At 49.0% G+C, this 12,169-nt stretch overlaps 1 protein-coding gene across 3 annotated transcripts in view; it reads right to left on the bottom strand.

Annotated features, from left to right (window-relative positions):
* Positions 1 to 4,531: 4,531 nt before the first annotated feature.
* Tmem164 (transmembrane protein 164) overlaps positions 4,532 to 12,169 on the bottom strand; it is a 101,992-nt gene continuing 94,354 nt past the window's right edge. For all 3 annotated transcript variants that reach the window (XM_048796859.1, XM_048796860.1, XM_015497927.2), the window contains 2 exons: positions 10,417 to 10,517; positions 4,532 to 8,847 (listed from right to left, as the gene is read on the bottom strand). In XM_048796859.1, the coding sequence (XP_048652816.1) occupies positions 8,641 to 8,847; positions 10,417 to 10,517 (308 nt within the window). In that variant the 3' untranslated portion in view covers positions 4,532 to 8,640. The remainder of the gene's footprint in view (positions 8,848 to 10,416; positions 10,518 to 12,169) is intronic.

Here is a 12,169-nt window from a genome sequence, read left to right on the forward strand (position 1 = left end):
TCTTGGTATCACACATTCTATGAGTTTTGACAAGTGTATTATGAAAAGTAGTAACCATTATAGAATCATACAGAATGTATTTTTTATAGGTAGACACAATATCTTTTTTAAAATATTTTTATGTGGTGCTGAGGATCGAACCCAATGCCTCACACATGGTAGGCGAGCGCTCTACCTCTGAGCCACAACCCCAGTCCTCATACAGAATGTTTTCATTGCCGTAAAGTTCCTGTGTTAGCCAGGTACGGTGGCGCATGCCTGTAATCCCAGCAGCTCAGGAGGCTGAGACAGGAGGATTGTGAGTTCAAAGCCAACCTCAGCAACTTAATGAGGCCCTAAGCAACTCAGTGAGACCCTGTCTCTAAATAAAACATAAAAAGGGCTGGGGATGTGGCTCAGTGGTATGTACCCCTGAGTTCAACCCCTAGAACCAAAAAAAAAAAAAATATCCTGTGTTTAGCCTGTTCATACCTTCCTCCCCCAACACCTGGAAACCACTGACTCACCTTGATCATCCCCTTTTAATAACTATGACAACCAACATTTATTGAGTGCTTACTATGAGCTAAGAACCATGTGCTATATATTTTTCAATAGCCTCATGAATAAGAATGTAGTTTAAAGAAATTGTCACTTATTCATGGTCACCTAGCTACAAAGTGGCAAAATAAGGTTTCAAACCAAGTTTGTTGGGCTTCAGAGAATGAGCACTTTACCATCCACTCTTTGTCTTGATGAGGACGATGCTGGTGACAGTGGTGGTGGTGATGGTAGTGGTGGTGTCTAACATAGAAGCAGTGCTTACAATGTGTTGCCAGGCACTGTACCAACTGTGTTCTGTATTTTATCTATTCAATCCTTACAACAGCACTAGGAAGTATATACTATTGTTACTGCCCCATTATAGATAAGTAAATGGACACTCAATAAGGTTAGGTAACATCTCCCTTGAGTGCACAAAATCTACCAAGTGGAAGATTAGTGACCATCATGGAAGACTTAATTTTGACAATCCACCATCTCTGCCTAGGGCTGGAAATAGTAATGTGTAGGACTGAGTCTCATTGGTTGGCTTGGCTTTGAATTTCAAAATCTGGGTATCCACCTTGACATGATTTGGCTATTGCTTTTATAAGGATACATGAGGTCTGATGGCAATGTTCTCTGATGGGCAGGGCACACTGTGCTCTTGGCTGTCCAGCCTTAGTTGTTGTCTTTCTAGTCAGGGGAAGACTGCCCCCAGGCTTCTGGGTATACAACTAGAGCTCAGAAATAACCCCCTAATCGGCCTCATCAGCTTTGAAGGAGGCCACCGCAGGAGGGGCCTAAGTAGGCCACCACTTTAACCCAGTTACATGAGGGCAGCTGTAATCTGGGCTGATCATGTCTTACTAAGCTCTCTAGGAGAAAAATGTCCAAAAGCTGCTTCTTGCATCCAAGTATCCCTGGATTGCACTGCAGACACTCCCTTTCCCCTCTGGAAGAACATGACCTAGAGGTTACAAGGGCATAGCTTAATTTGAGTGGCTACCAGGATTGAGGAAAGGCTGGTGGCAATTTACAACTGCAACGAAATACCCATGGCTCTGGCTGTTCTAGGCCAAAGTGCTTTTTTCCTTGAAAGGCCCACAGACTAACCTTCCTCTACCTCATTTGAGGAGGCAAGGAAATTATTGTCTTCCTCTTTGGGGCCACACAGCCACTCGAGTCAGACCAGCAGGTTCCGGACAGGCTGGGCCCTGACTCCCCTGTGTCCCCACTCCTGCCAGCTCACCTCACATCTGGCAATGACTAGCCCTGAAAGTTCCTGGGGGAAGCAGGCTGAGCTGTCTGGCCAAGCTGTGGTTGGGAAATAATGAACCAGAGCTCTACTGGGGCCTGCTTGGCCTAGTTTGTCTCGCTCCCTCCCTGTCGTCTGTCATGGGGGGCTTCCTCATGCAGGTGCACTCTGCCTCCTCCCTCACGCATTCCACAAACCATCTGTCCCAAGAGAGCTCAACAAAATGGGCCCCACTCTGGGCAGGAAGCAGAAAGCTTGCCTGGCCTAGGTGGATGCTGGCAAGGAAGAAAGAAAGGATGGAGTGTTATAATGAGGCCATATGCTAAAAATTTGTTTATACATTTTTCCAAAGGAGTTTCCTCTAGCAGGAAGGTGACTTTCATAGGGGAGGAGGAAGTGGAATCCAAGCTAACAATTACACTATTGCATTGACTCTAGGCACCTTAGGTTGTAAGATGCCCATTATTTTATGTACTGTTGAAAGACAAAAAGAGTTGCTGATTAAGCTATGTCATGTAACTACAAGGTATGTCCCAATTACATAGAGCCCTGCAGAAAAGCAGGATGGGGCTCATAAGTGATGGGCTTGAGGGGCCCATGCAAACCACAGCGGCCCAAGAAAACCAATGAGAAGTGCAAGGGGTTATGCCACCAAGGGTTTTCTCTCAGGTACCAATATCTCCCACCATTTCTAGCATTCAGAAATAAGATTCTTGTTCACTGAATACCCTCATGGGGTGGGGTGGGGGGTGCCGAGAATGGAACCCAGGGCTTCACACAGGCTGTGTGTGTGCTTTGCCACTGAGCTACACCCTCAGCTCCTCACTTAGTACCTTCTGCGAACTGGGTCCTGTACCAAGGGCTGGAAGATGAATTAGACCCCACTCTTCCTTCAAGGAGCCCAGTGCCCAGAAGTTAGTTACTTAAGAGGGAAGTAAATGGTGCCCAGAGTAGGCACCAGATGCTGTAGGGGCAAAGTGGAGAGGTATCCAACACAGAGTGGAGCTTGGGGAGGGCTGCACAGAGGAGCTGAGATATTAGGAGGACGAAGGAGGCTGTGGCTAAGAGAACACTGCAAAGGGAAAGAAAGGCAAGGAAGCAGGAAATGGCATGGTGTGACAAAGTGAGAGCATTATGGCTGGAGCAAAGTGTCTCTGTGCATGGTTCTTTTGGAAACATGGGGGTGAGATGAAACTGAAGATGTTTGAAGAGCCCAGAACCTGGGTGTCACACTAAGGAGCCTGAGCTCTATCCTCTAGTCAAAGGTGCAGGGTAGTAATACAGTCACATTTGCATTTGAGACCACTGCCTGCAGAGAAGAACAGACCAGAGTGGAGATGGGCAGCAAGGGCAGATGCACTAGCCCACAGGGAGGGATGGCGATGGCCTTGGTGGCTGGTCTTAAGCTCTCTTCTTGAAAAGGAAGATGTAGAAAAGCCAGGAGACCACCTTTCCTCGCTTTCTCTCCACCAGCCTCTTTCTGTCTCCCCAGCTCTTGCATGGCCCCCCTTCCTCTCACACTTCTGGTTCTGTTCTGAGGCTGCCCAGGGTTGGACCTTGACTCCCCTGCTTGTGCAATTGTGGCTCACACCGTTCTCTCTCTTGTCCATACCTCACTGCCCAATTCTTCTCTTTCTTCAATACAGACTGGAGGTCCCTAAGCAGTGATCTCCCTAGTAATCCCAGAACACCAAAAAGGCAGTGGAGCCCAGAAGCACATGGGCACTGAGGTCTAATGAAACTGCTTTCTAGTCCCAGTCCCTCCATATATTACTGAACCTTAGTTTACTCATTCTGCTTGTCAATCAGGAACAGCATGATCAAACAGCTTCCAGACTGGCTGTGGGGATTGTCAGAGGTGCTCATGCAGGTATGCATGTGCGTATGGAAAGGGACTTAGCACCTGGCACACAGGTGTGTAGCTACTGCTTTGCAGATGGAGAATCTGAAGCTGGGAGAGAGGGAATGGCTTTCCCAAGCTGGTAAGTTTTCTACTCCAGGACTGGAGAGCTCTGCCTCTCTCAGAGCTGGGTGCCCAACTACTGGCAAATGGTGAGATCTGCTTACACTGGCTGTTGTGCTGCTTAGCTGTGACCCTTCTGGAAGCAGCACTACTGGCTAAAAGATGGATCAGGGCCTGTCTGGTGTAAAGGCAGTAGGACCCAGTGGCCTTGGAAAAGCAGGTCTAACTGTTCCTGAATGGCAGGGTAATTTTCACTCACTCTTCCCCAAGGTGATATTTTGACCCTTGTTGGGAACAGCCCAATCCCCTGCTAGCAACACTGACATACAGGTCCCTGGGTGGAGTGGACCTGAACATGATGCTTTTGATTTTTTGATCTCAGTCCCTCAGCCTGGCCCAGAATACCATGAGTCCAGGAGGCCAGCAAATGTCCCCAGAAGGCAAACCCTGCTAAGAGAAAATGGCCCACTGGATTCCTGGAAGCCAGGCAGTGTGTGGGAATAAGGAGTGCAGCCACACTGCTCCAGGGCAGAGCTCTACTGAGAGCCAGCCACCCTTTGGGGAGGGGGTGTCCTCCAAGTATGCAAGGCCAACAAATGATCCCTTTTGTCTACTCTTCAAAGCAGAGGGCCTTCTTAAAGGATTCTGAGAAGCAGGGCCAGGACTCCTGGGTTCTCATAAGTCTTTTAATAATAGTAAAAGAAGAAAACAATTGTAGCAATAAGTCCCATTGTGAGGGTTCCTTTTCATTCAGGGATCTTCAAGAACATAAACATCAGAGACTAAGATTCAGAATGCTAAATACACAAATTAAGGACAATTTATTTCCAAAGGTGACTGCAGAAATCATTTCATTACAATCAAAAGGTTTTACAAAACAGAGGAAACACATTACAAAACATCCCAAGAGGTGAGGAAACTGGTGGGGGGGAGGGGCACAGAGCACCCAAGAACCAGCCTGACAAAGAGGCTCACCCTGCTGCTATCTAGGGAGGTTACAAAGGCTGGTTCTGAAGGGAGGCACTGCATGGGGGTGGGAGGGGTGGGCCCAGTGCACAGCAATCCCAGCCTGGGAACAAGGAAGGATGGGGAATAGTAAGAGGGGCAGAGGCATTTGCCAATGTCCCAGCAGAAATAGTTACATATCAGCCTATCTTATTCTCTTTGCTACAATAATACCAATATAAATGCAGAAGTCTTTAAAATGTTACACAACATTGATACTAAAAGAAAGCAAAGAGTTTCCAAAACAACACTTTTGCTTGAAATGACTTTTTGTTTTGTTTTTCATGGGATTTTTTTTGTATCCGTTTAGTGCCACCAGTATCAAGCCAGTGTACAAAAATGTTACAGACAAGGGGAACAGCAAGAGACTAGGTTTTCCTGAGCACAAATGGGCTCATTCTTTATACAGAAGAGGAAGGCTCATGCCCTCTCCCAGGATCCCCACCTCAAAGAGGGCAGAGCCGCAACCAGGAAGCCCCTTCCAAGGTGTGGGCCTTGCCAAGGAGCCTGCAGGGCCTGTAGGAGTCCCTCCCATGTGCCTGCTTCCAGTTGATCAAAACCAACACCAGTGTCTTGTCCTACAGTGTGACACATGGCCTTTTCCCCTCCCTCCTCTACCTCCCCTTCAGTAGAAACCATCTAGAAACCCCTCTTCCAGAGAAGATAGATGGTGCTAGGTCACTGCCCACAAATCCAGAAGAGGCAGAGGGAAGAGGGAAGGGCACTTTTGCTACCTCATGAGTACCCAGCTCATGCCCAGGGCATCCCCCCTCCATCCCTGACTTCAGTGCAGAGACCTGCTGACACTGAGCTATCTGTGGGGAGCTGTGCCCATGTCACAAAACACTGAATCATCAATAGTCACACATATCACAACCCTGATGGAGGCTACAGCAAAAGGGATGATCTGACGGCTGGACTGAGGTACTGTACAGTAAAGTGTGCCAGCTGCCCCGCTTACCCCAAGGGACCTGCACACAGCTTCTGTAAGTGCTACCGAGTCCCCAGAGAGACAGAGGTTTGGGGAGGCAGAGTTTGTGGCTTCAGAACACCACAGGCTGACAGAGGAGCACATCACTGCCTTGCAGAGCAAGGTGTGCCAGATCTTTGGTGTACAAAACCAAACACTATGGGGAGGACCTGAAGCAGACGCGACCAGCTTTCTGCTATTCAGAGTGGAGGTCGCAAGTTGGCCAGCTCAACAGACTGTGCTCCTTGGCTCAGATCTTTGACCAAGGCCTCCTGGGGGCCTGACCGAGCATTGGTTTCCCTTCCTGGGGCTGTCTGAAAGGCAGCTGGCCACTTCCACATACTCTTACACACTGGCAGACAGCATCTGGAAGCTGGGCCAGGGTGCTTGGGGAACAGCCTCAGCTCGGACAGGAAAGCCCTGAGGAGGAACTGGGAAGCCAGCGCCCTCTATCCCTGGGTGTGCAAACTGTGGCTTCTCCCTCACTTCTGTACTAGAGCCGACAGCTGTCAGTCTGCTGTGGGACAGGTATGGGGGCCACTCCCAAAGCAGGCTGTCTTGCCTCTGATCAGGGTACCTCTCTCCAGGTGGGCTAGGCCCCAGGTAAGGGAGAGACATGGACCAGCTCTGATGCCTACTGCTCCCCAATACCCCAAATAGAGGGCAAGACTCCTTGTGGAACCCGTAGATGGGGCCCATTATCTGTTCCTTCGACTTCCATGATCATGAGCCAGCCTGCCTCTATGCTTCTCCCCTTCACCTAACAGGTATAAGGAGAAAGTAGCTTTCACTTCTTCTTTCCTTCCAAGCTCCAGAAAGTACATGCCAAAATGGGGTGCTGAGCTGTAACCAGGGCAGTGTGGGGAAAGCCCGAGATGACTGGAAATCTGTGCCATGCCACAGAAAGAGGGAGGAAGAGTGGGCCTACTGTCACACCACTGTGGCATTCTGGGGCTGGTCCCCAGTTGAGACATAGATCCGAGGGTCCAGGCCAGGTCTCCAGGGGCTCCTCTCATAACCTCTAAAGAGGTCAATGGGCACCAAGACCTCACACATTTCCTCACTAGTCACTCCTACATATAGCAGCTTGATGGTGGGCAGGGTGAATCCAGCTGCTCAAGAGGTCCCTCTTCTGGAGAGTAACCCTACAGTGAGAGGCGCTAAGAAAAGCTTGGCCCCGCCTCCAAGATGGCAGGAAATGAAGGTTATGGATCACAAGGGGCTCATGGACTCTCAATGTTCTCCTCTGCTGCTCTCTGTGCTCTTGCCAGCAGGCATCTTGTGATGGATGGTCCCTCCTGGGGTTGCTTCCCTGGGTCTCAGCTTATTCAGAGATTCTCCTGCATGGCACTGCCTCCTAGAGGTCCATTGGCTAAAATCATGACCACCTTTGCCAGAAGTACAATCTAGGTCTAATACGAGAAAGCTTAAAATACTGGAACTGGCCCAGAGCAATGAGGATGTCTAGAGTGGTGAAGGGGAGGGGAGGCTTGCAGGAGCTTGCTTTTCTGTTCTTAAGCAGACCTGACCCTAGTAGGAGTCAGCAAGGTGTCAGCAGCCATGCAGCCACTTCTTGAGGTGCACGCACAACTGAGTGCAAGTCTGTCAACAAAAGCTCCTCCTTTTGGAGCACTTGAACCCCTGGGGACGTATCCTTTGACAGCTCCCTTTTGACCTAGACATGGGCTTTTGAGAGGGCAGGGTGGGAAATTTGTGACACTTCCCACATTGAACAATTCAGCAGAGTCGGGCTGTACTGAAGAAACCTGGCCCTGGGGAAATAACACTGGCTGGAGTTTCAGCTTCCCAAACCAGGGTGAGGCCACACCCTGCAAACCCCAGAAAAGGATCTATAGGACCTTCCAGAAATAGGCCTTGATGCAATGGTTCTCCCAACTCAAGCATCCAAAAACAAACAAGTAAAACAACCCCAAGCCCCAACTCCAGCTCACTCTTCCTTGAAGCTGCCTAAGAGACAGAGACACAGAAACCAAAAGAGAGGACAAGAACGAGTTGAAGGGGCACTGGAGATTTGGATGGTATCTATTATCAACATGAATGTGGAGAATGATTCAAATCACAGTTTTCTCAAGTTACCACTTCCATTGATTGATTTCTTAATTCCTGTGCTCACTTCTGATTGGGATGTGGGTCAGGTCTCAGCTCTCATGGGCAGATTGCACAGGGTCCTGCCTGGCACTGTGTATATTTCTACCCTGTTTGCTGTGGACTCACCATCACCACAGTTCAATAGGCCCCTTGGTGGAATCTTGCCCTAAGGCTGGTAGTGTCCTCCATTCCTCCCCTGGGCAGCATCCTAGAGGGAGTGGCTGGGCAGCTCCCTGCTTTGAGTCATGGGACAGCAGTGGGAAGAATCTGGCCAGTTCTATTTTGCCCACTATGTGGGAAATCCCTTGGCTCTGGGCTTGCTGCTGGTATAGATAAAAGGCCTGAGTCCCCTTCCAGTGGGGGCTGTGCTGGAGACAAAGGGGGATCCCAGCAAGAGCATGGAGGTCCCTGGCAGTGGAGAAATGAAACACAACCTGATCTCACTGCTGTGATACTGCAAGAATTACTGCTTGTTGTTCCCTGCCTCTTCAACCAGCTGTTGTTAAAGCACCAACAAGCAGAGCAAGGGAGCCAGACTACCATCTCCCCGCATAAGGCCACTCAGAGCAGGGAGACAGAGCCAAGGGGAGGAAGAAGGGAAGATCCAGGCCCACACCATGCCCCAGGCGCAAGGAGCTAACCTGGGGGAGGAGCTGGGGAAGGAAGAGTGGTGGAAGAATAGGACAGAGGAGGAAAAAAGAAATACACCAACATCCTACTACCCTCTCCCATGATTTCATCAAGAACTGGGTGTTCTCCAAGTCAAGTCAGGACTTGCTTCCTTGGGGAGGAGGAAAAAAAAAACAAGCACCTTCAGTCTATTTTCTTGGCTGGAAGCCGGAGCAAATCCAGCAGATATTTACACAAGGGCCCAGCCATGTATGAGAACAGGATGACCAGCTTCCCGTGGGTCATGGTCATGAGAGTCTGGTGTCCCGAGGCCCAGATGCGATACCAGGGGCCGTAGAATGGGTCTGAGATGGCCGGACACAGCATGTTGTTCAAATTCACTTCGGTGACCTGCAGGGACAAGGGAGGTAGAGTGAGCGTTCGCCATCCTTAGGCGTTCTCTGGCTTACGCCGTTTCAGCCTTCTCTACCTAATGGGGGGCAGGACAAGGAGGGATTGACCAATCCCCATCTGTTCATGAACGGGTTTCCCTGCCCTGGGTTTTCTGAGGGAAGCAAGGCCACAGCCCATTAGAGGTGATGGGAAGGGATATGCAGGAGAAAAGCTGTTCAGTGTTGCTCAGGCTTGACTTCTAGTTGTGCCCAGAGCCTGTTGCCATTCCTAAGAATCTGCTATGTGCCTAGTTCCTGGAGAGGTATTATGGGATAAAAAGAGTAGTTAACAGCATGGTCCCTGCCTCCATGTAACTGTCAATCAATCAAGTGAGGGCGATCGGTTTATTGCATCTGACCTCAAACCAGACGGTGCCCACCAAGGTTTACACGCCATGAGGAGGTCTGAGGAACATATGGAATGGGGGCTGAGTCCTCAGAGAAGATTTCATGAGGGAAGTGGCACCTGAATGGACTCATGAAAGATGGACAGGGGATAATGGTAACAAGTGGGGTGAGTGGAGCCCTCCCTGTAGGAGGCATGGCCAGAGCATGGTATGTATGGTGACATGAGCACACTGACACCTTGGAAATGCAGGATGTCAGTGGGGAGCAGTGAGAGGTAAGGGAGGAAAAGTGACTGATTCTCCAAAAGGTACTGGGGACATAGGTTACACACGCTCTTATCCTGCACGATAAGGTCACACGAGGCTCACACGGCTATTGTTACGTTAATGCTGCCCACACCAAACCAGATATGCCACAACACCTGGCTTCCAGAGCCCTATAAGTCTGCTCATGCTAAAGACAAGTCCTTACCACCTCTCAGGGAGGTTAGGGCTATTATACCAAGTTACAGAGAGGTGGAAAACTCTCTGCCCTCAAAGGTGAAGTGACTCACTTAGAGCAGAGACAGAATCAGGACTTCACCTTGGGTCTCCTGACCCTGTCCCCAACCCTGAGCTCTTCCTGACTCACTTTACCACTAATAACCACCCTTGCAATACCGGCGATCTTGGACTCTGGATAACTCAACTACTGAGTCCAACCATTCTCCACACTCCAGGCAGTTCTGAACACCACAGAATGCAATGGGGGTCCCCAACAACACACTTTCATGGCCACACAGCTCAGGGGAAATAAAGAACCCGGGAGCAGGCCCAGAACAGACCCAATGTCAGAGACTTGCCCCAGGCCCAGGGGGGCCAAGGCTAGCTAGAATCCCAACTCCCCATGAGGTCCACAGCAAACCATTTCCCACTGTTTCCAACCCAAGTGGCCAGGAGTGAAGGGCATCCTTGCCTCCCCAGGGATTAAAAAACAGACATTACTGAAGGATTCAGAAAATTCTTTGGAGAGGCCAAGGCTGTGGATCATAAATCAGCAACCCAGACACAACAATCTGACATTCTGGCCTTTAGCATCTTGTATTTTCAAAACAAAATGATACACCAGCGCCAAGAAGGATTATCAAGATTTATGGAGAACTCCAAACAGAGGGGAGAGAAGGGGATTGAACCAAACTTACCAGGCCGAGGATCTGTAGAATGCTGAAGTGATAAAAGAACATGAGGCCAGTTGAGAGAAGAGCCCACCGGAAACTGCTGAGGGGCTCTGGGGTGTAAGCACCTGGAGGGAGATGGGAGAAGGTGAGATTGTGGAAAAAGTGACCCACTTTCCTCTGCCCATGAGGGCATGGATGCTAAGGTCATAGTTGTAGCCTGTTCATTGTCCCCTTTTACCCATCAGTGATAGCTACTTCAGAGAGAGCCTTGCTGATTAGCTGGGTACTCAAAACAGCCCCTTCCTGACCTCTGTTCTGCCATTCGATGCTGAGGCCATTATAAAGAGATGATTTTTTATTATAAAAATAATACATGCTTATTAAAGGTAATTTAGAATGCTGAAAAGTAGAAAAAAAAGATAGAGGAAAAGAAGAAAAACAGCCCCAGTACTCTACTACCAGAATATAATCACTGCTAATGCCTGCTGTGTCTCCTTGGTCATTTTTTCTATGACTCATAATTTTCTTTCATTTTTAAACTAATACTTGGAATCACATACATGCACAATATATTGTTGATTATATATATGAGTGTGTGTGTGTATAAAATTATGAAGTCTTCATTTCTACATTTATTTCCTCTTAGTTCATTGAGGAAAGGTATGATGTGGTGATTGAGAATGTTAACTTTAAACTCAGATGGCCTTGGTTGTGCAAGCTTCAACTCTGCCACTTACTGGCCACGTGATCCTGGGAAAGTGGTTAAAACTCCCTGAAGACTCAATTTACTTGCTTATAAAAGGGAATAACAATAGCCCCAGAATCTGGCACAACATGAGTGTTCAATGAAATGTTAAGATGCTGTCACTGTAATTCAAAGAACTGAAGACGTGCCATATCTAACAGTGGTGCCATCGAAGAACTATTGAACAACTCCTCCCCCCAGGAACTCCAAAAATAATATATTTCCTTTCTATTATTTCTGGGAATAGATCCCAGTAGGCTTGGACATATTCCAGAATTTACAGAGCAGGGGCATGGTTTATAGAATGCTGCAGGTGTCACTCTGAATGGGGACTCAGAGGGGGTGGTTTGAGAATGAAAGGGACTTGAACCCCCCCCACTCAAGGAAGCAGGGGTGATATCATATCCTGGACTAGTACTTTCCCAAGTCTTTCCTTTAGCGACTGATCCATTCATTCAATAGTTATGAGGCAGCTAGACTATTCTAAGAAGATAAGTTCCCTGCAGCCTCAGACTCATGGTCAACAATTATAAAGGAGTGGGGTGGAGGGGTGGCTGTAATGTGAAGATAAAAATCAGCCTGCAGGATGGGGTGGAGCAAAGAATGCTTCTTGATAGAGGGAGCATGGGAGTGGTCCTGAATTGGACTTCCTAAAGGGGGGCCCTGGGATTCCAAAGCAGCAGCCTACTCCCAGTCAGACAGAGTGAGGCAATTCAGAGAATCACAGTTAAGACTTAAGTAGGAGAGTGGGATGAGGGCAATAAACAGGCGGAAGACTCAGGCTGGCAGGGCTGGGCCATGTACCACAGTAGGAGCCACACTAAGGGCTTTGGGCTTCATTCCATGCAGCAGGGTCCTGAGCTAAAATGCCTCAAGTGTCAGGCCAAGTAATAGGAAGCAGGGGTGTAACCACGGTCTAAGAGACACTGGGGGATGCTAGAGACTGGAAAACTGGAAAGCCCACACCCCTTCACTCCACCAATCCTTGCCCTGCAAGGATATGGCCCAAAAGGAACTCCCCCCCCCCCCCCC

This window comes from Marmota marmota, unplaced genomic scaffold (assembly GCF_001458135.2).
Source record: "Marmota marmota marmota unplaced genomic scaffold, marMar, whole genome shotgun sequence".
NCBI classification, from domain to species: Eukaryota; Metazoa; Chordata; class Mammalia; order Rodentia; family Sciuridae; genus Marmota; species Marmota marmota.